This window comes from Grus americana, chromosome 4, assembly GCF_028858705.1.
Source record: "Grus americana isolate bGruAme1 chromosome 4, bGruAme1.mat, whole genome shotgun sequence".
In the NCBI taxonomy this organism is placed as follows: domain Eukaryota; kingdom Metazoa; phylum Chordata; class Aves; order Gruiformes; family Gruidae; genus Grus; species Grus americana.
The window spans coordinates 6517852-6545380 of NC_072855.1; the positions used below are offsets into that span (position 1 = coordinate 6517852).

The window sequence follows — 27529 nt, forward strand, 5'->3', positions numbered from 1 at the left end:
TCACTTTTCCCTGTGCAAGCACTTTCTCTAGTTACCAGAAGTGCATCAAAGGCCAAACTGGATAGCTGTAACAACCACGATGTAGAGGTGTTTCACAAATGCCCAGCACAACATCCCTTTACTGGAAGCACGTAAGCATTCTATACTAAACTGCTAGCATCATCTGTTGGTGGAACTTCAAAACTGCAAGCAATTATTTTTAAGTAAACATACAGACAGCTAGGAGAAGAATTGCAATTATCTGGTGAAAACAGTCAAGGTTTTGAATTAGCTATGGATCTGTAATATGCACTATTTAAAAGGAAAAATAGGACTGCTTTGTAATAAAAACATGCTAATACTTAAGTTGAATTTGTACCCTATTAATAACTGTGCCATTTTTGTACTCAATTGCATTAGAGGCACTATCAGCACTAACCAGTGTTCACAGCAATGCCAAAATACCAGCAGTGTAACAGAGAAAGAGATGCAGCGCTTACACTTCAGGGTGTTTTTTTGGGGTTTTGTTATTATTCTTTTTTTAAAACACTTCATATGCCATTTCATATAAATCCAAAGCATTATGCCATTCCACTCATAAGAAAGGATTAAAAGCAATTTCAGCAAGACTAGGAAACCTACATGGAAAATAATATCCTCACCCGTTTATTGTTGATTTTACCACTTGGTAACGCGGTTGTTTTGAACTCAGTGTGAATACAACTTAGGTTTTACAGAAAAATCCAAACACCTGTATTTTTCACATGTATCAAACACATTGAAAGTTTAAAATTTGCGTGCCTTGACTTGTTCCTCTTAACGTCTCTTTAGGGATGTCCATTGTCACTGATCTGATAGAGTCCAACTCAAGTCTCTCAAGTCAGGTGACATACAGATTCAAAAGGTGTAGATTTCTCAAAGACGGTCTTCTCTGTAGTGCATTGTGCTAGTGCATTCAACCAGTGTGTCAGTATTCAACCATGTAAGCTTGGGGTTTTGTTTTTTTAACTACACAATACAGAAATATAATTTTACATGTAGCTTTGCATGCCTTATGGCTGCTTGCCCTACTATAGGACAGTGCAATAAATACAAATATATGCACACTAGAAAAGATTTAACTGCCATGATCTACATCTCGTTTATGAGTACAAATTTACCTAGTCAACAATATGACAAATTTAGCAGAAAAAGTGGCAATGGCAGTAATATTCTACTACAAAAACAAGGCTAGAAGCAAAGTGTTCTCAAGCTACAGAAAACTTGCTACTTCCTAATATATGATGTAGGGCCCAGTTCTGCCAAGTGCAGTCTCGTGATCAGTAGGTTGCATCAGAACATGCTTTTCCCCCATTTAACAATGAATACTTCTACAATTTATTTGGTTTTGATAACTGTTTATAAATAGCACACTATAATGACTATTAAACTATACAGCAACATGACATTTATAGCCTAATCCTGAATACAAAGTTCAAAGAACATGACTACAAAGGCCAGAGAGCAAATGTCATCGACTAAAAGCATTTCCACTTCAGAATTTATTGAATGTTCTCTTACACAAACACTTCTTGATCGTGAAACCAAAGGAACAGGATTTCCTATTCCCTGTCTGCTCCAGTAGTAATTTAGCCACAACATCACCCTTATAAATTAGTGATGGATTTTAACAGGTAGCCCCTTGGGGCTATATATTTTATATACTTTATATATATGCACATTTACTTTGAATTCTATGTAAAAGTTGAAAAAATGTTTGAAAGAAAAACTCAGAATATATCACAGCTTTTTCAGCGAAAAAAATACAAATTAGTTTTAGTTTTATAACTACTATTCAATTTATCAAACTTTTTTTTTCTGAAGTATTTACCTTTAATTATGTACACATTACAGGAAATAAAACTTTTTCCACAAACATTCTCTAAGGTGACAGTTATCAATAGAATGATAGAATAAAAGCAGGAAGAATATTAAACAAATGGGGGTGACCAATTTCTGCTTTTAAAAAGTAAAAAGTCACCATATAATTAAGTACAAAAACCTGCATTGAATGACAACTGCTGGTGTAGTAACTTGATCAGGTATGGAGACCAAGAGTATAGTAAAGCCCTATGGTAATAGTATTTCTGTAGCATTTCCACTTGGTATGTATATACTAAATGTTGGCAAAGTTTCTGTAGCATTAGCTTATACAAACATAGGAGTCCTCAGTCTGCTGCATAAAATGGAACGAGTGTGTTTTAATTCTCCTGAAATGCACCTGAAATCCAGAGTGTCACTTACAAACTGCATAATGAAACTTTTCTTCAGAAAAATATCTGTTTGGCATCTCCGGGGCTCTGTTCCATCGGACAATAGGGGCATTTTAATCTGGGGACAAAGACAACGGGTTAGAATCATGGCAATGTGCCACAACTGAGCATTAAGCTTTTTCATCTGATACAAAGGTATCGTGTTGGCAGTGGTAGTCCTTCCTCTTTTTTCCCCTGTAGCATGAAACAAGTTTACCTTAAGCCATAATGCTTGACCTGGCCCCATTAAAAGTCACCTTTAGCTGAGAGAGACCTTATCACGCTTTTTATTCTAATTATATTCTTTCTCACCTTTCACCCACACACCTCTGAATTATTAAACACCAAGAAATTACTCTTCATGATTAATCTATTATTTCTACTTCTGGGTTAGTTTGTTGCATTTTAGTAATTTTAAACAGGCTGGTAGCTTTCACTTTGACTTCCTCAGTGCATTTTACTGTCTGGTTCCCAAAATGCTGCGATTTTACAACTCACTTACATCAGCACCTGCAGGCTATGGCTAAAGAGGTCAGCCTGGCCTCCCTGCTGAGGTCTCCGCCAAGGCTATTCCACCCGCTTACAGTATTTCTTTTAGCATTGATCCATTTCCCCCCCCTCCCCGAGAGCTGTGCTGTCACTAAAGCTGATCAATGAAAGCATCAGGAATGAGTGATCAGGGACAGGAACTGTGTAGCAGCAAGTTTACTGGCTTAAAATAGCTAAGGTCACCCATGAAGGCATACCTCTAGGCTCTTCTAACAGGGCAAAGAACGCGAGCATCACTCGACATATTTTCATTCATAGCGTCATGCTGGATTTTGCAAAACAGCTTACGGCTCTAAATTAAGCTGACAGCCTCCACGGAAGCTGCACACATTTAATTCAAATTCCTACTGATTCTTCCTCAAGGAAATCTGTATAGCACTCTCCCTTCCATTTCCTCCTTCCCAAAAGCCTGTAGGCACCCCACTGATATCTAAGGAGAAGTATTTCCACAGAGATAATTTAACTACCTGCTCAATTACTAAGCTGTATTTCCCTAGAGGTTTAATTTTGTTTTTTAAGGGAAGTTTCATGCATTACTAACCTTGCTCCTAACTAAAAACTGTGTGTGTAGAAGCCTCCATTTTGAATTTAAGACAACACAATGGTACTTACAACTTGGAAAATTACTCTGTTCGTGGCATTCCTCACATAATCTCACTTTCTACAACATCAGAGGGTTTATTACGCTATTCTCCAGCACATCAACCCAGTTTATCTGGCTTTTAAGTCATTCTCTAAGATTAACAGGCTTCCACCAATTACATAATTACGGACTCAGTTTTCCCAAAACACAGTATTCTAGTCTTAAGATTTGTCCTTGTCTATATGTTGCTTGAAATAAAAGAGTGGTACTTACTTGCTGCCATTAAACATTTTATTCAAAGCATCTCTTGATATAATATGACCACAGACTAATTTCATAGGTGGATTATTATCTGTTGTTTGCTGACGAAGAATGGGACAGGCGAATATTGAATGATACCAGCACTTTTTACCAAGGTCCACTTCAATCTGTGAAAGAAATTAATATAACAATTTATCTTGGGAAACTACATTTGCAGACAATTATCCCTTTCAGGTCATGGCCCTTACTTAAAGTACTTCAAAATTCAGCTGTGAAGGCAGCAAAATCCATTGTGTGGATGCCTGACAATTTCTCAAAAATCTATGTTGCTGCTTCCCATCCCCAATGAAGCAGAGTATTCTGCCAAAGGACAAGTGAACATTTTAGGGCAGATCTATGCCTTGGCAGGAAAACTGAGCTGGTGACCCAACAAGACTTTCTGTATTTCCTAGCCAGTGATTTTCAAAGTAGTTTAGATAACAGATCTCATTGAAGAGAGATTAAAAAAACAAAAACACCTTGGATTGATTATGTTGATGTTCTACAGCTTTTTGAAAGACTCTCCCAACACCTACACTTCATTATTGACATGACCTGTATCAGAATCATTTATTTTCAGTACCAACACAGAAGACACTAGTACAGCACAGAGCTTGCCATCGGGACCAAATTATTTCAGAAAGGGACTTCTCACCGAGAAGTCATCCATGACTTCAGGAATCGACTGAGAACTGCAAAAATCACTGCTTCTGCACCTGAAGCTCCTGGCTCTGACCAGTTCAGTTCTGACAGTTTTAACCTTCAAAGAAACCTGACAACATAACCTTTTCATGCTACTTAATCTCTGTTTGCTCAATGAAAATAAGGTTTCCTATCCCCATGCTGCCTTAGCAGTACCTGCTAGAGACACTTAAGTTTAGAATAGGCAAGGAGGCATATAAATACTATTAACTGATCTGCATCTGACAAAAATCTTGTCCCGAATGCTTCCTAGCTAAACATTCCTGTCTGGATGGCAGGGCATGAATCTGTCACACTTGGAGGTTACACACTCAGTGTTATAGAAAACATAGCTGGGAGAAACTCAACACACATACCTACACGATAAATCAATCTCTTCCAGCTACAAAGAGGCTAGTTCAGCTCATGTCCAGTTTGCACTAAATAGGTTCTTTCCAAATCAGGAGCAGGCCACTGGAGAGCTGCACACACCTGGTAAGAGCTATAAAGGGAAACTGGGGTTTCATAACAACTGAACTTCATTTCAACCGATACAAATTAGTTGTGCTGGAAGATAACGCACTGGATCTCAGTTCAGTTCTTGTGTCCCCAGATGTAGCACTAATTCTTTCATCTCCTGGCTGCCTGATAAAGAGTTAGTGCAAAGCAACTCATGGACAGAGCTCAAGTATAGCTAGGGGAAGTTAATGTTTCTCAGTGGGATGCATTTCCTTTCCAGTTATACAGAAACATCACATACATTCAGTGTTAAGACTAAGTGGAAGGTGAGAGCATCTGGTTTGTTAAGGTCATTTGATCAAAGCCCTTTTCAATGTGAAAGGGGATAACAAGTAAAGGAGGGAGCAACAAACAAAACTGAGATACATAAACCTGGCAGACAAATGTAATGGAGACAATAACAAGAAACAACCTTGTCAGCCACACTTATTACAAGTCGTCGAGGAACTGCAACCAAACCTGGACTTTCCAACAGGTAAGAATGCAAACCCGAGGGTCTCTGAGGAGACAAGGTCAGTAGAACTATACAAACTGCAGGAGGAACATGCAGGAGAACAGGATTGGGGAGGAATGGCCAGAAAGGGATATAAAAGGCACCATGCCAGTATTTGAGGGTCTGTGAATGTGCATTTGCTGGTGAATCTAGAGAGTGTTGTGTGTGTGCGCTGTCACCAGTGAATTTCAATCTTTACTAGCCAAAGAGGAGGAAGGAAGGAATCTTGGCTGTCTATTTTTCATGCAAGTCCTGTATGTGGGTGCTGTTGGAGGCAGCGCTTCGTCTGTGGCAGCCTGCATAGCTGGTCGTATCAGTGTCCTTTGTGTGTGTGCGCGCGTGGGTGGGCGTCTGCGATTCGTGTACAGCTTTGCTACTGGTTGAACCTACAAACGGGAAACCAGCAGCCGTGTCCATCAGCCTGGGGCAAGACCCCAAGGTCTCTGTAGAGGAGGAAGCCCCAAGCCCAGGAGCTGCTGGAGGTGGCAGCCATGTGTATCTTCCCTTAACATTCAGTACGAAAGAAACCTGAAAACAGCATTCGCCATTAGAAATCTGCCCTGGGATAGCTCAGCATCAACTCACCGGCAGTTCATCCTTCTGGTTCCAAACACCTGTGCACTGCCTTTGTTCAATAACTGCCTTGATATTAATTAGAGCTGGTAACGCTACACAACCTGCTGAAAAACTGTAGAAAAAGGAAATATGTTAATATAAGGTGCCTGTTAGGAAACCAGCATTTTTCTACTTTAAAGGTTAACTGGGACACAAGAGTGTAGTACTACTTCATTCAGTTCTTGTCTGTACTTCTAAGCTCCCTTCAAGTATAATAAGCAAGAGTCTGGGGGCAGGTTATAGTTACCCTGCATCTTAGGCCAGGGCCCTCATGTACTACATTCTGGACTGAAAACGAACAGTTAATCCCTGCTCTGAGTCTTATAATGAATTGATTTCCTATACCACGTACTTTGACTTTGAGCTGTACAGGAGGAAGGCATCATCTTAGCTTATACAGGTACTTGCTCTCTAAGCTATGGAAGAGTCCATGCAGCTTAAGAGTTTCCACATAACCCACACATACAAACAACCCATAATCCTTTAATTATATGTAATTACCATGTAAAGAAACATGTCTCCCACCTTCACCTTAAATCAAGAAAACAAATGTAGAAAAAAACATAGGAAGGCAAGTTAAGGAAAGAAGCCACAGCCTGTAACAAGAATGGCAGTACACACCCTAACAAAGTCAGTGTCCCAACAGTTCAGCCGCTATGGGAGTTACGCGTTACCAGAACTTACCACATTATTTTGAAATATTTCACTATGTTACAAAAGAAAGCATGACACCGAGTTTCCACAAATTAACAGATGTTTTGATGGATTTAAGTCTAATGGCAGTACTATAGGCCTGGAAATCAGCAGCACAGAAACAGGATTTGACCTTGGTATAAGCCTGCTCTGTTTCTTTGGCAGATTATTTTATTATTTGTGCAAGTTTTATTGTCTACAGAAGTCACAATCTTCCTCTCCACTTTGCCCCTCCAGAAACTTGTTTTTATGTTTCTGCAGGAACATTCTGGCTAGTTTACTTGGGATGGATGGGCCTGAAACCAATGAATCTCTCAACTAAGTTTAAAAAAAAAAAAAAATCACATCCCTCACCTCCAACTGTCCATTTTAATCCTTACACTTTGCTTTTTGGTTATTTCAGCACTGACTGTAACTTGTGTTAAACCTGTGGAAAGTTTAGACAAATAGTATTTGTAGAAATAAAAGCATTACTGCTTTAATCGTTCTGTATGATAACATCTCTGGAAGAGCCCTTTAAGAGTACAACTACTAAAGTAAACAGTAAATTCAAATAGTGTCCTGTAGTCCTGCAAGACCCTGAACCATGACCTCCTTAGTACAAGGGTTTTCCCACTGACTCCACACAGTAACTCAGACCAGGAGGCTTGTACAGGATTACATAAATATTGGAGAAACCAATCAGCCTTTAAAAAAGTGGCTGCTACTCATGTTCTAGAAAGCAATATATTTCATGGCAGGGATTTAACTTCAAGCTGGTTTAATTACTAAAGGATTTGCAGCACTCAAAGGTCACGCCAGTTTAGAACAGTCTTGTTTATAACAAGAGTATCGATACCACCTATACAGTAAATACATTTCAGTGCTATCGATTTCACACCGGGCGCAAAACAAGCATCCAACCAATCCAAATGTCAATAACAAGGATTTTCCACTTCACTGAAAATCTCTTGGCCATTTGCACTGAAAACTGTATTACGGCGTCAGTGCATGAGCAATTAAAATGTAAAGAATTGCTGTTAACTTAACCGAAACAGGAAAAAGATGAAAAGCAAAACACCGAGGCAGAAGTTTTAAATACCTATAAACCCCTCAAACTGAAACTCATAACATTTGTTGTAGAAAGACAATTAATCTGAAAACGGTCCCCTTGTTGCTTCTGTTGTATTTTGCGACAGAGGTGCAAACAGGAGAAGCAGAAGGCTTGACAATTTTAAGAGCTCTAAACTAAGTACAGAAGTCTAATAGCAGTAACATGCAAACAGTAAAAAAAAAACCCAAAACAAAACAAAAAAGAAGAGGTAGTGAAGCTTCTGCTAAGTACCAAATTTACCCCAGAAAGACGCATATAATTTATTTTCTATTTAATGTCTGAAATGAAAATGAGAACATCAGGGGTGTGTATCGGGGGAACTGACATCCAAAGGCTAAATAGCAGCTAATCTGTTTTATCTTCAGAGAAGCTAGAAGGAGATTAGATTGGTTTTTCTTCACATTTCCAACAGCCTCCTACAGATTTGCATTTTGTCAGATTAGCTACTGAGCTTGAAAATGCCTCTTTCTTCTTTACAAATGAGGTCCAGCAAACAATTTGGAAATTCTAGCAGCTAAAAATCACGATTCTTAAGCATTCTTCTAAGGAGAAGACAAAGTAATATGTGGATTAAAACTCAAGATGATCAAATGCTGACAGAATTATGGCCAGAGTTTTGGGGGCTTTTTTGCAGTTAAACAGCAGGGACAGTTTTCACACATTTGCTGTGGGAATAACTGGCTGATTGCCATCCTCATCTTTCACACTGACGTCTAAACTATGGAAGTCAAATTCAATCCACCAATACTGCTTCTTGAGCTGCAAAGGTGCAGAGTAAAGCACAGCACACAGGAACCTCCAATTTCTAATCTTCGCAAATCCTGTCAGAGCTATTTGTAACCACGCTCTTTATTTAATACAAGCAAGATGAGACTACTTCTCAAAAGCTGTTTCTTTTTTCCTCAGCAAGAAATAGAAACCAAAACATCATATATCTGGTCTTAAAAGCAAATGAAAACCAGCATACCTAACACTGAGAGGTGATTCAACTGAGAGTCCCAGAAGAGCACAGGCATCTCTTGTAAAAATGTCACAGATGTCCGCCCACTGGTTTGCATCTAATAGATGAACGTACGGAGAGTTCTCTATACCTTGCCGCAGATACACCAGGCTGCCCATCAAAACCTGAATATCTGCAAGGGACCAGGAATGGTTAGTTATTTTATACTATGAATAAAAGCTAGTGTCTACAGTTTCGGCTTTTACATGGAAAACAGGCAAATATACCATATCAGTAACACACATCCTCACCTCTACAAAATACAACAAAAGCCATCACGGAACAGATGTCTACAGCTACGAGAGCTCCAGTCCACTATGGATAGACTGGGGGGTCATCTGCCCCTCTACAAGCACCTGCATGCTGCCTATTAATTTGCTTAAAACAAGTTTAGTTTTTTGTGAGCTGACACACAGAGTACCCTAAAAAACTAGGCTTTACTGGACTTAGTTTAAGATGGCTCACTTAACTCACATATTCTCCATTTTTCCAAAGTTTCATTTCTCTTTGTAATACCCCACGCAGCAGAAAATAGGAGATGACTATTCCAAAAATGTTTCTGTGCATTTTTAACACCTTACCCTGGCAGCAGGCCTATTCTGGATGTAATCTAAGTATTATTTAAAGAGTCAAAAACCTTAAACTTAAGCAAATGTGCAGGCATTAAAATATAATTTTGTGCCCTTTTTAAAAAAGAAAAGAGGAGTTAATTCAAATTGTAAGGATTCAGGTTATACCTGTTAAATACAAAAATAAGAAGCCTCTAACAAAATGAAAATAATGAAGTAAAACATGTTTGGAACACAATTTATATTTTATTATGAGGTGCCACATCCCAGTGTTTAAATCCCCTCAATGTTACTGAAAACTTACCTTTCTGATGATTTAGGGCGAACGGCTGGAAGTTTTTCGCATACTGAAGTGCTTCTCTTTGATTTGCTGTTCCACCCATCAATAAACTAATGAAATATAACCTGTGTAGTTTAAATTCCAACGAACTATTCTGTGCCATAAGCATTTCTCTGTTGGATACCGCCCACCTAGAAGCAGCGAGGAGGTACAATGGGATACGACACAAGAGTAATTAAGTATCAGCCTACACCATATTAAATTATTACAATTATCAACCACCTATTTCAAGGAGAATACAAATGCTCCCTGATCTTCTATACAGAGCACAGAAAAAGGCAAGACCCTTTACAAGTAACAGAGCTACGCAGGGCACACAACACATGAACAATGGTACTTCTGGTGTACAGGTGTTGTACAGGTTAACCTCTGCAAAATTCAACACGCGCTGGCTAGAAGGCAAGACTGAATTAGGCACAATATAAAAGGTAGAAATAGCAAGAATCTACCGTATTTCGATTAATACCACTCTGAATCTTAACAATTACAGATAATATTCAGCTGCTAGTTGAAGAAGTTTGACCAAACCTTTCAAGAACATATTTTCCAACTTCCTCATTCGCCACACATTTCCTCTACACCACTATGTTTATATGCGTCCGTATGTTGCCCTGGAGAAGGGAAGTTTGTCTATGGGGCCCTCAAAAATAGACGTTATCAAGACCTTACAATGGGGGACAGAGGGAAGGGAAATCAGTTTAAATATCATACTTCATCCTGCTTAAACTTTGCTTTCTGTGTTATTTTCAACCTGGACAATAAAAAAAAATATTTCTCACTTTCAAGGTCTCATTCACTATGACAACACTGATGTTTGGATCCCAAATAACACTGAAGAACTCAAACACGCACCAAGTAAATGAACTGGAATTTTCAAAGCATTTCATAAAAAGTTATTGTATTATTTAGATTTTATCCATCCCTTTCTGGGTTTTTTGTGGTTTGTTTTTTTTTTTTTTTTCCCCCCTCTTAATTCAATTTAGCCAGGCCTAAATCAATCCAATCTTTCTCTTAAGAACTTTAAGTTTCAATGTTCTTCAGTACATCTGTTTCTCATTAGTGTTAATTAGTTATACTATTTTCACTGTGGGGGCCCCATTAAGCAAAGAGCTTTTCACTTTTCAGCAAGAAGTGAGGTAGTCCCTGTTCCTTAAAAAAGAAGAGGTATGCGAGGCTTCTGTTCTTTTCAACCGATACTAAAATAAGAAAATTAAGCACTCTTACAGTACTGGTAAAGCTTGCAATGCAAGTTAGCCTTCTGCATTAAGATGTAGCGTGAATTAGCAAGTACCTACTTTCAATTTGTGGTGGTGAAAGTGTCAGGAGTCTGACTTACTGGCAAGGCTTTCTAATGACAGCAGCAACCTTTCAGCGGACAACACTGAAAAATGTAGCCTTTGAACTAAGAACAAGCCCGACTGTCCCTTATTTCAAGCAGTTTCAGATGAGCAGCCTCAAAAGACTAACACTGTAATCCCCACCGGGGGGAAGGGCACAGTCACTAACCATGGGGGTTTTTTGTTGGATTTGTTTTGGTTTTATGATCAGTGTCCATGGTTTAAACTGGGTATCGCAGCAGTAAAGCTCACTCCCAGCTAAGAAAACAAGAGCCTGAGGTTAACAACTGTAGACTAATAAGCAGCTGAAAGACAAAAAACTATTACAAATAAACAATAAGACTAGTCCACAGTCCCATTAATGAGATATTAATCTGTACAGTATCAAAAGAGCCTCCATCCTCTCCCTGCCAATATTTGCAACCACATGACACGGTACTTCATCTTGCTGAGATTGAGTCTATTTTTCCAAATTAGCTTTTAGGCAGGTTTTCCATTTTTAGCTTTGAGTGGCAGCACAGATTTGTATCAGAAGAAAGCAGCCACAGAAGCAAGGCCTGAGGTGTTTGGTCTGGGACGTGCTGTTCCTCTTTCTAATAGAAAGACAAAAAACCAACAAGCGAGGTTTAAAACATTCAACCCACATATTCTCTACCACCGTCCAAAATCATCAGTAATCACAACACCTGTCTTCCTACCTCCTCTCAAAATGACACTTTCAGAGTGTTTTCACTTCTGAGACTCAAATCCATCTGAATTTTTTAAAGTTTACAGTATATTATTCAAGCACAGGTACACAGAGCTCTCTTCTAGCTCCCACATGGGATTTAGTTAAAATGAATTTCACAAAGCCTAGCAAAGATTAAATTAAGTTTAAACCATAACCCATAGGTCCCAGCAAATACCAGGACCTGTGCACCTTGTTGCTTTACGGACAGAAGACAGTATCTCTTCCCCAGGAGATTACAGTCAAAAGCTTTGAACCTGCAAGTCATTCCCACCAGGCTTTCACATGGAGACCCACGTGGGCTAAGAAGGACCAGAATCCGCCCAGAAGAAAACTATGGATTTCCCTCCCCCATCACCAAATTACAAGAAGGACAGTCACTGGAAATTAATGGGATCTTGTGGAGGTACAGACATTATATGGCTTAGGGTGCAAGGCCAGACTGGGCGTCTACAAAGTCAAGTTGCACACCCCACCAAAAAAAAAAAAAAAAAAAAAGAAAAAAAAGAAAAAATAAAAATGTATTGGCCAGTTGTACTAAATTTAATTCTGAAGGGTAGTATTTATAAAGTGTTGGAACTTGTATTAGTAAGAAAAATCTGAAAACCTACTCTTAAAAAAAAAAAATGACTAAGATACAAATACTAACTTCTCGCTATCACCACAGCAGGGCTTTGAAAGTCTTTCTGAGAAGTCATTAACCTAACAACTCCCTTTCGATGGCAGTGACCAGGAGCCACTTGCGTTTGCTTCATTTCCAACGCTGAGCTAAGCTGAGCACCAACTGCAGGGCACTGGCAGAGCCAGAGAAACTGGTTATTGTTTTTATCCCAACCTTCTACAATTTTACATGGGTAAACCCTGCTATACTCCCCTTCCTGGTTCACGATACTGTAATTAATTATCCTTGTCTAACACCCGCTTTCTGCTTCAACACCACTGTCAGTAGCCTAGCCCTAGAACAGGACAGTTTGGGACTGCTTTTACGCACCCCAAAGCTGTACTTACCGATGCCAATTTTAGCCATTTATTAGCTTTTTGCCCAGAGAGCACAATGCCACCCCTCTAAGTTCCTCTCACATAGATGCCGCCCCTTCAGAAGCGGTTTCTGTCCCTCCTCCTGAACACCCGCATCTGCTGGGAAATAATATGGGAAATATCTTCACTAGCATCAGCAGTTCTGCAAAATAACCGGGCATTTGCGACATCGGTTACCTCCTAAAGTGTATAGTTTTGTCACATTTTGATCATCCTCACTACCAAACATGGTTTTTACATAAGCATCACTATAAATAAGGACCCTCTGTGCCCAGCATCAGGCAAAGAGAAGCAGATAGCTTTTGCACTGAAGAGTTTAAACAGAATAAACATTATAAACAGAAATGAGACAGGGTGGGGGAGGGAGACCAGCATAGAAACTGTGCTGACAATACACTCTATTCTCTGTTCATTCAGCTGGCTTCAGAATAAGAGTTCCTTTGAAGAAAGACCATGCCTTCTCCTTTGTTTGAAAAATATTTAACACATTGCAGGAACTACAAGATACGATTAAGCAGCAACGAATTAGGCATAACGCCTAGAAAACTGGAGCTAAAATGAGTTCAGTGACTTCAAGTGAATGGACAAAACAGCAAGTTACTGTTCCTCAGGAGTGTCCTTTACAACAGCTGTCACTATTTGAACTACAAGAAATACGTGGAGCAGCTGACAGTAAATCCTGTTTCAGTTGTAACACCAGGCATTTCAGCGTTGCTTCCCTTCAATTAGCTAATTCAATAGCAATAAACCACCTGAGCTTTCCACCTGTGCAACTATATTCAAAGGCTAAATATTTAGGTCAAACTTTGCATGACCCAGAGGCATAATCCAGGATTTAGTTTATGAAAACCATGGTTTGAATATCAGAGTATCCCTGCACTTAGTTTAGATGCCAGTAAGCTCTAAATTGTCATACCTGTGTTGGTTCATGTTAAAGGGAAAAGAAAATATTTGTTTATAGGAAAATGTTCTGAATTGAATAATGCAAAAAAGACATCTTAAGTATATGAATTATGCTAGGAATGAAACACAGAAATTTTGAATTTGCTTTTGTTACATTGTTTCTATTTTTAAAAGGTCACTTTCAAGTTGTTTTGGGTTTTTTTGTTTATTTTGGGGTTTTTTTGTATTGTGGTTTGGGTTTTTTTCTTCTGAGACAAACCTAAGCTTACCAAAGCTCTTGCAAGTTTAAAAAAAAAAAAAAAAAAGGAAAAAATAGGCCGAGGGTTTGCTTGGAGTTTTACTATTTTTAAAAGAAAAGCTATTCTGAAATGGTACTGCACAGTTACATATCCACTACTGTAAATCATAAAACAGTAGCCCATGAGACATTTCACCACCTTTCCCTCCTGTTCACTTTGAGCACCAGCTTACATGTCTAATGGTTGTAAAGTCTACTAAGGTCAATAAAATACCCTGGACTAAGGTTGATTGATAGACCTCAGACAGTCCCAGACTGGTTTTCATCTGAGCATTCAGCATTATCCACTGACTTGCATTAACTGAATCGTTTTGTTCAGAAGAAATCTCACTAACGGCTCTCGCTGTCAGCCCAGGCTCCTAGCAGCAGCTCACCTCTCACCCAGCATTAATCAGCACCTACCCGGCAGCAGCAGCAGCCCATGAAGTACACACCTATCCCTTCACTCCCTCTTCCCACCCTGTGGTCCCTTAGCTGGGAAGGGAGAGTGACTCGAGGAAAAGTGAGAACTTTGATCCCGAGCCAAGTTCTGCTCACCCCAAAGGCTTGGTGAAGCCAAAAAGACTTGGTGGTACCCAACACCTTTAAGAAGTCCTGGTATCCTTCAACATTGGACCTTTTAAAATAAGGTTCACTGATGATTTACTAAGTACCATCATGGCGATAGAACTGTTCCTCCAAGTGATGTTGCCTTCCCAAAACCTTAAATCGGCATCACAAATGATTCAAATTAATCCTTAATTTAAGAGAGCCTTAGTTAAGCACTGTCCATGGGGAGGGACTCAATAACTAGACCTCACAAAGGAGAAACATGGACACATCGAAACATGCTAAAGACAATATTTAAAGTGAAAAAACTAAGGATTTGTTAAAAGCATTCAAAAAACAAAAAAGGGAGAAAAAAACTGAGTAGACTCACTCTAATGCAGGTCTCAGAACTCTAACTTTTAATGCTTCCAATATTCGATTCAACTCCACAAATGGTTCTTTTTGACTTTGATCTATCGATAGACCAGATTCCTGGAAAAACAAAGGCAGTTTTTAATTAAAGCATAGGAAAACATGGGATTAAGCTGCTGTTTTTCTGACAGTTTAAATATTCACCTGGAACATTAACATTCAAATAAGGACACTCACACAAAGCATAGTTTTCCACAGTTGTAACATTCAACATCCACACTTATCATTACCTGACAAAGTTCCTCAGCTACATCCAACATTCCCTGCCGGAAAAAGTGCTCCACCATCACCTCGTTGAGGATTCGCTGACTGTCAGCCTGCCAGCACCCATCTATCCCCACACTGCTGATGTCGGAGTCAAAATTCTGAAACATACAAATTAACAGTTAATAGGCTGGAACAAATCACTCCACGTAATTTTTCTTTAATTATGCAGGACACCGATGTCTCCACCCTGATGCTTTCTGCCTATCACTCAGTTGGCCCTCAATTACCTCCTGTTCAAAGTGAAATATATCTGTCAGCTGCTTCATTATCTCCTGCATACAGGAGAAGAAATCCTTTGGCTTGTTCGAGTCTGAATATTATCCACTATAAGGAATTACACTGACAAATTACATGTCTAGCTAGCAAATTAGAAATCTAGTTAACTAATAAAGGAGTTTCCAGACCATGATGTGTTTTTTAAAGGAAGTATCTGCAGAAAAGGCTTTTTCCATATGTGAAAACTGAAAACACACAGAGAACGGGGGGGGGGGGGGGCGGGAAATCGCCTACACTAGAATCAAAATAGCGTTATCAATGCATCACTGTCACTACAGCACACCAAATTAGAAGTAAAAGCTTTAACTCAAGAGTTTCTGACATAGCTGGAGAGGTAGACGATGCTGAAAAAGGAAAATGTCAGTTCTCCCCACCCCCAAACGACAATGAAATTCAAATCTCTGAAGAACTCAAAATCCCAGCAACAGGATGAGCTTTGAAGATCCAAGATATCTCTTACTGCTCTAACCCCGATGATCCTACTCCTGTGTATTTTTAGGCCAGTGGCCTACGGACATATTCCAGGAATAAGTAAAAATATTGTCACGCAAACTCTTTAACTCAAGCACTTGGCACTCCTTGGCACAGCGCCTATTGGCAGCAGGAGAGCAACACTTATTCTAACCCAAGATATAAAAGAGGATTTTAACTGCTAACATGTTATATGATCGGGGCAGGCAAGTTAATTTGAATAAAAATCCTCACCCACTGCCTAAACCAAACCTCTTGCAAAAGAAATAGAGTCTAGAAGTCAGTGCATTGCTTCCTGCCTGACCTGATGGCCTGCAAACTACGACCCTCTTCCAAGAGGGCACTTCAGAACTCAGAAGTTTGGTGAAAATAGCAGTGCTTCAACTACAGCTCTGCAACGATCCGACGGTCCTGCACAACATGGGAACACCTACCTAGCACAAATGCACTTCTGTCAAAGTAGGCAGAGGAAACACCACAAAGTTAATACAAGCTCTCTGTCAACCACATATTATCGGTTCCCCAACAGCCAGCACAATGCCGGAGCAGCAGGTTAGCCGATACCCGACCTGCTGTAAGGTCTGCCACCGCAAAGCTAGATAACCAACTTTAGAACAAATCTGAGCAGGCGACGTGGGTTTACGTTAGGTCAGCACTTTGTATCCCAGAGATGCGAGATTGCCGACCTGTAGTAGGAACCCAAAGAGTCATATGTTGTTTTGTCAAAACACATGCCAGGCAACAGACATTTGCAAAAGCAACACTGCCAAAAGCATTCGGGAGCCTACTATTAACCTGTTTCAAAAGTTAAATTGAGATTCTTAAATTAAAAAGAGAACATCATCATGGCAGCTTCAAATTTTCAGACCAAGGGGTCACTTTTGCCTCGCACAAGTCTCTTTTGTACAGTTATGGCTCGCTACCTAACCGCAATTCAGATGTCAGCCTCAGACTGAAACTGCTGCCTTTGCAGGCTGGCTAAAGAGGACTGGAGCAGCATGCAGTGATTAGTTCTGGTGAAGACAGACGTGTGGTGGCACCCCCATACAGGGGCGATCAGCCCATACAGGGGCAGCCTTACCAACAGCGAGCACGTCCACCTCTTAAATGGCAAGGGGGAAGTGAAAGGGGGCACAGTAGCATAAAACTGTAAAGCTTCTCATTCTTCCTTCCAGTAGTCTGCACAGCTCAGCTTCACACTGCATTTTCCTTTTATTGGCCAGCTATTAACATCCTTCATCAGCCACCTCCACATCTCCTTTGATGCTGCTCTGTGTCATCGTGAGAGAAGGGCAGCCTGCTCATCCCTGCACGTGTGGCTTCAAAACCACTACTCCCTTCAGGTCTCAGCAAATTTTCAGTAAAACATTAACCTTAGGCTAGCAAATTGTCTCCTCCATCTTTCAGAGATGGTGGAGCAAGATGAGCATTTAAATTATTGCCATCGATTCAAGTCTCATATTTAACAACATTTTCACTTGGGTGTCTTAACCTGTAAGCTCCTTGTCATGCTGCTTGTCTTTAAGCTGTATCTTGAAAAAATTAAGCTTCTTTAAGACTAAATAATACGGTTCTTATTTGTGCCAGCCCTTTCAAGCCTTTAAGGTTCACTACCATTGCTGATTCTGGTATCACTGTCCAAACACCACCAGCAGGTAGCACAAATCCATCGATAACGCATTAAAGAAATACAGAGGCAGTATTAAGAACACACAAGCTTGCTTTTGTTACTTAGATTCCGGGGTGGGGATCATCAGTAATCTAAAAATAAATCGACTTTTAAGTTATTCTTTGTGCACTTTCAAGTCCTAGCGAACGTATAACCCCATAAGAAGAAATTACATTCTTCTGGGCAGTTACTAACCATTACAGCTGAATCTATGCCTTAAACATTGTCACATCCTTCTCACTGCTTGGGGGCAGAGGTGGTAGAGCCACTTACCTCAGTTCCTTCACAAAATCCACATTTTGTTCTGAAACAACAAACCTATGAGCCTTCAGAACCTTTTCCAAACCCCACTGTAAATTATATTTTTTTAATTCCATAAAAGATGGTAACAATGACTCATATCAACCTAGATGTGCTGTAGATTCAAGTCACATCATACAATCTGAGCATCTCCATTTTTTTTCTCCCCCTCATCCACTCTGATCAACCCAGTCTTGACCAGGTTCTCATTTCAATAACTTTTTATTTTATATGTGGGTTTTATTATATGTGGAATTCTACAGCTCTGCCTCCAGTGGGTCCTGAGGAGCTTCAAGAACTGACTGTGCATATTACTGTGAGTGACTGTCACATGTCAGAACAAATTACTGCTTGCCTTTGGCTTACATATTTTATAACTGTCATGCATGCATGATATGCTGGTGACTACACATCTCTGCTTTGTTTTCTAAATGCTAATAGTATGCTAACTGATAGCACGTGGGGTTTAATAAGATTTCACAAGTTCAAATAAATTCTTTAAGTTACCAACTTCAGAAAGGTTATTTTGTGCTTTTCAGGTTTTAAGCTTAGAAGAGTGTCAGTTAATATTCCCAAAAAACAAACCTTTTTTTAAGAGCCTAACTAGTAAGCCTAGGGCTAAAACATAGAATATTATGTGCTAAATATACCAATGATACAATGTAAAGTACATTACTGATAATTGCTGAAATGTGAGGACTTCAAGACGCGCACACACACAAGAGGGACCATTTTAACCAACGTACAACCTTCCACATTATTAGTAACAACATGATATGAAGAAGGATGATGATTAAGGACAGTTTTATTCCTCGGTTTCTCAGCTGAGATTACTTTGTGCATTCCTCCCTTCTGAATTCTGACCCAAAATACAAATAAAATACACTTGTTTACCTTGTCTGTTCAGTTTGTTGGTTAATAAGACAAAGCTCGACTTGCAAAGACTGTATTTAGCCCCATTCTTCACAGCAACATAATTAAATGATGTTCAGCAAAAGTTTTTCGTTTGTTTCTATACAAATTTTTACATGAAATAAATACTAACTTAGGTAAAAGTTTAATCCAATCCTTGTTTCGGGAAAGCAAAGTGTTGGCCCTTTAAGAACGGCTTAAAATTCAGGGGGAAAAATGCAAGGAGCTATCATTTACTCCATTTACTTTCCTGGATGAAGGCATTTAACTGCTACTCAGACAGATGGCTGCTAGAGGGAAAACATTTACTAGCCTCATCAAACATGCTTTGAGATGAATTCAAATCATTCCAGAAGAGTGATTGATTTACAGGGACACTGATGAGTGAGCTACCTGATAACAACTTGCTGAACAACAGTGACATGATGAGTTCTGGAAGCGGAGCAAATGCTACTACAATAAAGAAAAAACTGGATGCAAACATTTCCTTTCAAAGGAGAAAATGCTCTTTGGAAGAAAAGGTAAACCCTCATGGATCAGAAACATGTAAACTATGTATAACTGCTACCAAAAAAAAAAAAGGTATAGCTTGTTAGATGAACCATCCAGGAACTGCTAACTAAAAAGCAACACACAAAGTTTTGGCATTTCAGACTAATGTAGTTCATACTTGATGCCATGCTTGAACTCCATCTTTTAAACACTTAGGAGCTGCTTTTTTCAGGGTGAGCTCTGCAGGCAGACAAATCCAAGTTCATAAGCAATGACTACACTAAAACTGACCAGACTAAACCTTACACATAGGTATAACCCTGCCTCAACACTAGAAAAAAGAAATTTAACCTGAAGCATGCCACGCACACATAATACAGCAAGTTCTTTCAAAATCTAAGCTTAAGTAGGAAGACTGTCGATTCTACATGTTACAACAGCTGTCATTTGGATGCGTCACATAAAATCAATACCAATATTAGCATGTTTCCCAATCTCAAATCAGGTGATAAAATAATGAGTTACATTTATCTGTGCCTGAGTATACACAACTAGGAAGACCGTAAGCAGTGTTCTAGAGGTGTTAATCCGTCTATAAAATAAATGAGGAAAAACGCTGGAATGAGAATTTACATGTGACAGAAACAAAACTCAAATCTCATGAATCAAGGCAAGTGCTGTGCTTTAAATTGTAATGAACATTTTATTTAGGAAGCAGTAGTATTTTGCCCAGAACGTGTGGAGAATCAATTCACCACATCAATTACACTTAATTACTTCTATTGGTTTAAGCTTAAGTATATTATGGGAAAGGAATAGGGGTGAGGGCAATTTCTATATGTTATGGGACTTGGACGCCAACAAAGACTGTGCTGGTAGGTTTCAAGCATATTTTCCAGCAGGATGGGGAAATTGCATTAAGTACATAAGAAAGATTTCCTTCAAATGTCACTGTCCAGGGAAGCATGAAATTCCACCTGGATTTAAACATTACACGTGTGCATCTGACAAACAGGCCAAGACTTCAGGGTATGTTTTAAAGTAGTTCCTTTAAGATATTACAATCAGGGAAAAAAATAATGAAACTCAAACTCTTTGCATTTAAGAAAAAATAAAAAAAGTCAAAGTTCATATTTAAGGAGACAATTCTAATTGATGCTCTGAACTTCATAAAAATACGTCCTTCATTACAAGCAGGACTGGGGCCTCATGCAGTTCCCACTGCTTCTAGACTTTTGATGTCAACACCACAGACACTAAGCAAGATTGAGAAGTCACAGGAATGAACACACTGAATGCAGCAATTTGAGCTCATTTTTGAACTCTACTCACTGAAACAGCCCTTCTGACACTCAACAGGCACAGAGCAGACTACTGGTATCCTTTCCATTATTTTACAAAACCACACACTTGAAATCTAAAAATTGCTTTTATTTACAGCTATTCTTTTTCAAATAAAATATCAGATTAACTGAAACAGCTATTTGGAGATTAGACTTATGTCTAAACTTCACTAAGCTTGCAAGTGTTGCTTTCTTTACCGTCTAAGAAATATTATCATCAATTTCCATTGAATGTTCATATTCTTTATATACAACATAGGATAGCTCTATCTCAGAGTATTTGAATGAAAAAGGTATAGCCAGACCTGAAAGCTTATTTGTACAAAGTCCACTTGCTAAAGCGGAATAAAAAAGTTTCAAACTTAGGACAAGATTACATAGATTTATTTCAGGCTTCAAGCCAGTAATAAGGATGGAATTTTACTCAAGTTAATTGGTTTAGATACAGCAGCAAGGATTAGAGACAGATGCGTCCTTAAGCTTTGGATAACAGTGACGCTTGGATTAAAGCTACTAGTACAAAGTTTGAGCTCTCCATGATGGTCAATCATAGATATAAGCAAAAAATGTAACAGTAGCACAGACATTCTGCCCAATAATGCAGCGTTATGTATTTTGTCTCTTCATCACACTACTATTAAATTATGCTTTAACAGATTATCATTACGAAAAAAGTTTAAATGAGATTCCCAAAGGATGAATGAGTATTCTGTAATGCTGCAAAAGACTCTGTCCAGATGAAAAGACTCATTTACTAGTGTCTTCCTTAGTAAGATCATAAGGTGCACCTCAAAACAAATGTTTAGACCCTATCAGCGTAAGCATGTTCTAATGTGAAACTATCACATAAGAATTGTCCAAAAAAAGTACAAGACTCCTTGCATACAGAACTACTTTACACGAAAGAACACACAGATGGAAAAAAGCATGATCTGAAAATATACATATAGCACCACTTACAACAAAAAGAGTTTTAATATCATTTCAAAAACCTGTTAATATCTACCCTCAAAAATATATTCAGATCCCAGTTATTCTTCAATCTGGAATTCATAAACGAGTGTCTTATATGCAAAGGACAGCTTATCTCTGAAGCTACCTTATTGTTATGGCATAGACAGACATACTACGAGAAGTTGAATCTACTCTACTCACACTAGAAATGCTGTGTGTTATCAAATCAAGCCCTAAGATCCAACACACCTGAAATACGTACAAAATGTCTGTCTTAAAAAATTTTCTGGTTTTATACTGTCTTCTAGAACAAAATGCCACTTTTGAGTAACTTGCTACTGACAATTAACTAACAATGATATATACATATAGTTAAAAAAAAATTCTTATTGAGACAGATACTGAAACAAACATTTTGCTAAATTGATGTAACACATACTATTACTAAGTCTAGCACTATCTACAGGGCATGTTCTCTCGGAAATTAAGAGGCTGCACCAGAAGGAATACTCTGTATACAACGAGTTCTGAAAGCAAACCGTGTACACCCTACACTCTTGCCTCTACCCCAGCCCTATGCTTCTGCAGTTGACAGGAAGATTTAATTAAGGTAGTTGTAGTATAAAACCAAATTTTGTAAAGCAGAGTACACTTCAAAGAATATATGCAATAATATAATCAAACCACAATATCAATACCTTATCAATGGCTTTTCCAACTCGGGATACACTGCTGTGAATATCTTTATGATCAGAGGCCAGTTTTTGAACTGTGTCTTTTATTCTTTTACAACACTGTGTCATAACAAGCGAAATTGTCCCCGACAAGTCTCCATCTTGATCTAGACAAAAGAGAGGAAAATTACGATGTTATAAACAAATGATAACATTAAATCTCTCAATATGCAACAACATATAAAGATAAGAAATGGTATTAACAGAAAGAAATGCAATCTAGAGAGTATTTGCAAAGCGAGATCAGTGAAGGAAGACGTACAGGGGACAGCTCACCCGTGGAATGAGGCATCCAGTCAGGTGCACAGTAACATTGAACAAGTGCAACAGTTTAAAAAAATTAATGTAAAGATCCCATGTGTCTCTGTCACAGCAGATTAATAAACCCCTCTCAAAGAATCACCCCAATCCACAAATCTCACAGGATATAATAGGAAACTACTGCTACAGGATCAGTTTTCTTTTACAGTTCCCTGAAGATACGTCAGAACATCAGGTTTAACTTCAGAAAGGTGCAAGCAAAATTTGGATTAATGAGGGCCCAATTCATTCTTGCCCCACAAGCTCCCCACTTACATCAGACTCAGTGTGCATTTGAGCCATATGAAATTTTTGCTTCCTGACTTGTGGAAACAGCTCTAAACAGTTCGGCCAACCAGTCTCCAATTCTCCTCGATGGATGTAAAGGACCTGACTGTGCACATCAAATCCACTCTTTCTTGATTATCTACAGTGTACCCTTAAACAATATGCCTCAGAGAACGCAAAGGAAATGCAGAAAAAAGCTGTAATCATAGGGGTAGGTAATAATTTACCAGCCGCTTATTCTAGATACCTTCCTTTATGCATCCTAACTCTCAACCCTGTTGCTGACGTCAACAGCAAGAACAACCTTCTGTTGTTACACGCTAAAACTAGCTCATCTCTAGAAAAGTAAATAGCTCCTGTTCAGTCCACAAGCCCCCGCTGAGGAAGCTTTAATAGCATTTTTGCAACAGCCGTAGCTTTTAAGAAGAAAAAAAAAGCTTTAACTTTTTTTCTCCCTCGTCCCATGAAGCTAATGATCGCCTCCTGGGCAAACAGCTAATAGGGCTCTATATTTTTCCCAGTGAATGAGTGAGGAGTAATAGGATCAAAACAATCTCTTCAGTGCACGTTCACTAACTTGACTCTATGCAACCTGAATTAAAAAAGAAAAATTTCACTCAACTACTACATAAAGTTCGCCTCCGAAAATCATTTCAAGAATAATCATTATTTCTCAGTTACTATTTAACATTTATGATAGACATTTAAAATCACATGAAGGATCTTAAATAACTGTCTCCTGCCAAGACAAAATCATCAGTCAGAGATTACGCAACAAGCGAAATGGAAATACTCATTCCCCAATAAACAGAGAGGTTAAAATACACACTCTTAATAGGCATTTTTTTTTTTTCCGAAAGGCCATTAAGCTAAAACCCAAACAACTTACATGTGTAACTGTTGCTACCCCAAGCAATAAGTGACCCCTAACACTAACTGCAGCAGAAACCAACTACGGTAAAGCAATGAAAATGTACACAGGAAAAGCTATCAGAGCCATAAGAGAAAAGATTTCCCTCTGCACCTATCTCTTTCAGCTTTAATTAAACTATGAGCTACTTCTAATAAATCAGCAGAAGAAAGCCTGCAGACAGTCCTCCCGGTAATTCAATGTTCACAGAACACTACAGACTGACAGGTTCTCTCTCTGTATTGTGTACGTACAGTCACAACTTAAAAAAAAATAAATATATTAGTGAGTAGACACCAGGCACAGAATAGAGTCCAAAGCCAAGTTTACTCAGACAGACACATTTATACCATCTAAGAATACACAATCCTGCCTTGGCTACTCCAGGAGGTGAGATATATCAGGGGAAGAGAGAAGAAAAACAAACTTTGTCTTCCTATTCACAGGCCTTAGTATAGGGCTGTTCTGTACTTAGGCTTTAATAAGAAAAAAGCTCAAGAAATTTTAAGAGACTGTATGAATGGGGAAAAGAAAACCAGTTTAGAGGTTGAAATAGCTTCTAATAGTTTCTTTTTCTCCACCCACTTCCTTTTCATATCCACTACTTAATGCATTTTCACACAACTTTGCTCTCAAATTTTGTTCTACAGCATTAATTTCTTCTTTAGCAGTGAAGGTCGTCTTTTCTTTTCCTTTTTTTCCTCTGAAATTGTATACACAAACATATTTCTGCAGTTCACACCCCTGAATTACAGAGCTCCACATTAAGATGTCTGGCTGCTTCCACTTCCATCAATTTTCAAAAATACTCAGGATACCGTATATAAAAGCTGCATATACATGTTATTTATAACTTTCTAATAAAAACAGGTTAAATAAAAAAAAAAAATTGCCACATATAAAGCCAGCTTACCCTCAGATGCCAGAAGTGAACAGAGTCGCTGGATGTTTGAGGGTGCACTAATAACATACTGGCTTCATCCTAGAGTACTTACTGAAAGAAAGGTCAATGTGGGACGTACTCTGCTGGGACAGCATCACCACTTACCAAGTAAGTGCTGAAAACATGTCCAGGGCCTTCACAGGACACTCCCAAAAACTCTTAATCCCAATCTGGATGGAAAACCCAGTGAGGACCCTGAAGGAACTGCACACTGGAACCTTTTAATTTTATTATGAAGAGAGTAAAAGTTCTACATCTGCAATAGGATTCTCACAGACAAATCTTTACAGCCCCACAGAGCCCTGTGAAGATCAATACAAGCGTAAGGGTCATGCCACGCAGCCTTCCAGGCAAGGTCAGCATCTCAGTTTGTGAAGACACACATTTTATCGACTGTCCTTAATGCACAAGCCCAAACTGTTTCAAATAGCACAAAATACATTTATTGAAACACAGTTCAAAACAATGCCAAAAAGACCGAATGTTATTTCATCCCAAATAAATGCCTCAGAACCAGAGTTCCATGTTTGCTGTCTATGGAAATTACTGTGTACACACAGCAGCTCTAATAGACTCATGTTTATGTTCCTGGAACCATACGCACTTGTAAGCGAGCTTTGCACCTGTATTTGTACAAGACTACAGCAAACACATTTTTCTCTGAACCAAACAAAAACAGATTCCACAAAACAGTGAAACAGCACAGTTTGCTCTCAAGTTTGGGCTCAGGAGCCTGCAAGTTCCCATTTTTAATCCCTGAGCCATCACTCGCTTCCTGCATGGCTTTGGGTAAATCACTTCAGCTGTCTCACCATCCCCTCCTACTCCATCGATAAACACTGCATTACCTCCATCTCAGGGATTTCGCAAGGTTTAAATGTCTCATGTTTATAGCGCGCTTTGGCCATCTAGCCCGCCTGCGCAAGTGCTCAACATCAACTGTAAAGTACAGGCAAGGCTTAGCAGGAAGTAAACACGGCCTTCTAAAGAGTGGCTTTACCCTAAACACTTCCAAACCTAGCCACATCAAAAGAAAACAGCTTAGTGACTTAGGAGGGAAAAAAAAAAAAAGGAATAAGAGGGGGAGAAAAAGAAAACAGGGCAGCCCTGTTGTTTGTTTCCCCTGGGGGTGACTAAGCCCACTGTAACCCCACATAAAGCCGCAGAAGATACGGCCACGCTGACCAGGGTCAACTGGTACCGTGCCCATCAGAAACAAACGCTCCTCTTCAGCGGTGCACAGAGGGCAGGCGGGGCCCGGGAGGGCCGATACCTGTTCCTACCTTTAACTTTTCCCTGCCAGAAACGCATACAAAGCTCCGACTCCAGGGGGTGAGGGGGGGACAGACCACAGCACCCCTCAAGCAGAGAGAGCTTCCCCGGGGCCGGCCGTGAGCGGGGCAGGGACCTCCCGGGAGCGGGGAGCGCTCTTCAGCCCAGAAGGTGGAAGGGAGGGGGATGTCTCCCCGGACGGGTCCCCCGGCCCACAGAGGCCCAAAGTTTTGGGCCATTTAAGCCCGTAGGAAGAAGCCGGGCCCCGTCTCCCCGGGGAAGGGGTAGGGAGGGGGGGGGGGGGTGTCTCTACGTACTCTCGGTCTGGAGAATCTCCCGGCGCAGCCCGCCCGCGTACTGGATGAGCTCTTCCAGGCTGCGCTCGCAGAGCTGCCCGTAGCCCGAGAACTTCTGCAGCACCTTCTCCAGCTCCCGCTCCACCGTCACGCACTGGTCCATAGCGGCCGGCACCGGGCCGCACTCCTCTTCCGCCGCCGGGCCCCCCTCTCCGCCCGCCCCACCCTCGCCGCCGTCCGCCAGCACCGTCCCGCCGGCACGGCCCAGCCTGGCCCGGCCCGGCCCGGAGCGCCGCTTGCCCCCAACTTCCCCGTCTCCTCAGGCTGCCGCAGTTGTGCTCAGGCAACGCCGGGGGCAGGCGGGGACCTCAACGGCACTTAGCACAGGCAGCGCCGTGAACACCTCAGCCGGGAACCTCCCCGCAGCCCGCGCAGGGAGGGGCAGCGATTATTACTCAGGCAGCGCGGCGGACAGCCCTCGCCCGCCGGCGGGACGAGGCCGGGGGCGGGGGGAGAGGGTGTGAGGCGGCCTCGTTACTTCTACCGGTGCCCCGCCATTCGGGCTGGCCCGGGCAGCGCTTGGTTTTAGGCTTTTCGGTTAGGTGGCTCACGGGGCCGGCGCTGGGGAGATCAGCTTGGGGAGAGGGGCTCCTTGAGGTGTTACGGCTCAGGCACGAAGATAGGCAGCTAAGACCGGGGGCCTGAAGGGGGGAGCTGTTGCTATGGCGACGTGAAGGCCGGTTGGGGTGTCCGGGGAGGCGGCGGGGCCGGCAGTTTCCTGGGCTGCTCCGACCCCGCAGGAGGCCTTGAAGGGCTGGGCTGGCTCCTCTCGCTCTCAGGACCGGGCAGCGCGACCCCTTGGGCCGGCGTCTGGCAGCGGTCAGCAGCTGGGAGGCGGCAGGCCGAAGCCTGCGCTGGGGCCTATGGGGTGGGTGTAGTGGCAGCGCTGAGGTAAACCCCTGGGCGGCGGGAAAGCGCGGCAGGGTGTTCAGCGCAGTGGTGTGGCACCAGGGGCAGGAGGGGGTTCACTTCCAGTCAAGCTGTGGGGAGCGCATCTCGCAGCTGCCCCAAACATTTCACAAGTACATACCGAAGAGCAGCTTTAAACAGAGTCAGGGCTGCGTTAAGAAGGCT

General features: G+C 40.7%; 1 protein-coding gene across 1 annotated transcript; it reads right to left on the bottom strand.

Annotated features, from left to right (window-relative positions):
* Positions 1-631: 631 nt before the first annotated feature.
* Positions 632-26719, bottom strand: RMND5A (required for meiotic nuclear division 5 homolog A). Its single transcript, XM_054824599.1, has 9 exons — positions 26417-26719; positions 22351-22493; positions 15199-15333; positions 14928-15028; positions 9670-9836; positions 8764-8929; positions 5981-6083; positions 3676-3830; positions 632-2349 (listed from the first exon to the last, which is right to left on the bottom strand). The coding sequence occupies exons 1-9, from the start codon at positions 26556-26558 to the stop codon at positions 2286-2288; spliced, it is 1176 nt and encodes a 391-aa protein (XP_054680574.1). The 5' UTR covers positions 26559-26719; the 3' UTR covers positions 632-2285.
* Between the last annotated feature and the right edge of the window lie 810 nt (positions 26720-27529).

Coding starts and splice junctions, on each gene's coding strand:
- RMND5A (XM_054824599.1), bottom strand. CDS start 26,558: ATGGACCAGTGCGTGACGGTGGAGCGGGAGCTGGAGAAGGTGCTGCAG. Junction 15,334..22,350: donor TTGGAAAAGCCATTGATAAG/GTATTGATATTG, acceptor TGTATGTTTCAG/AATTTTGACTCCGACATCAG. Junction 9,837..14,927: donor GTTCTGAGACCTGCATTAGA/GTGAGTCTACTC, acceptor CGCTGCTTCTAG/GTGGGCGGTATCCAACAGAG.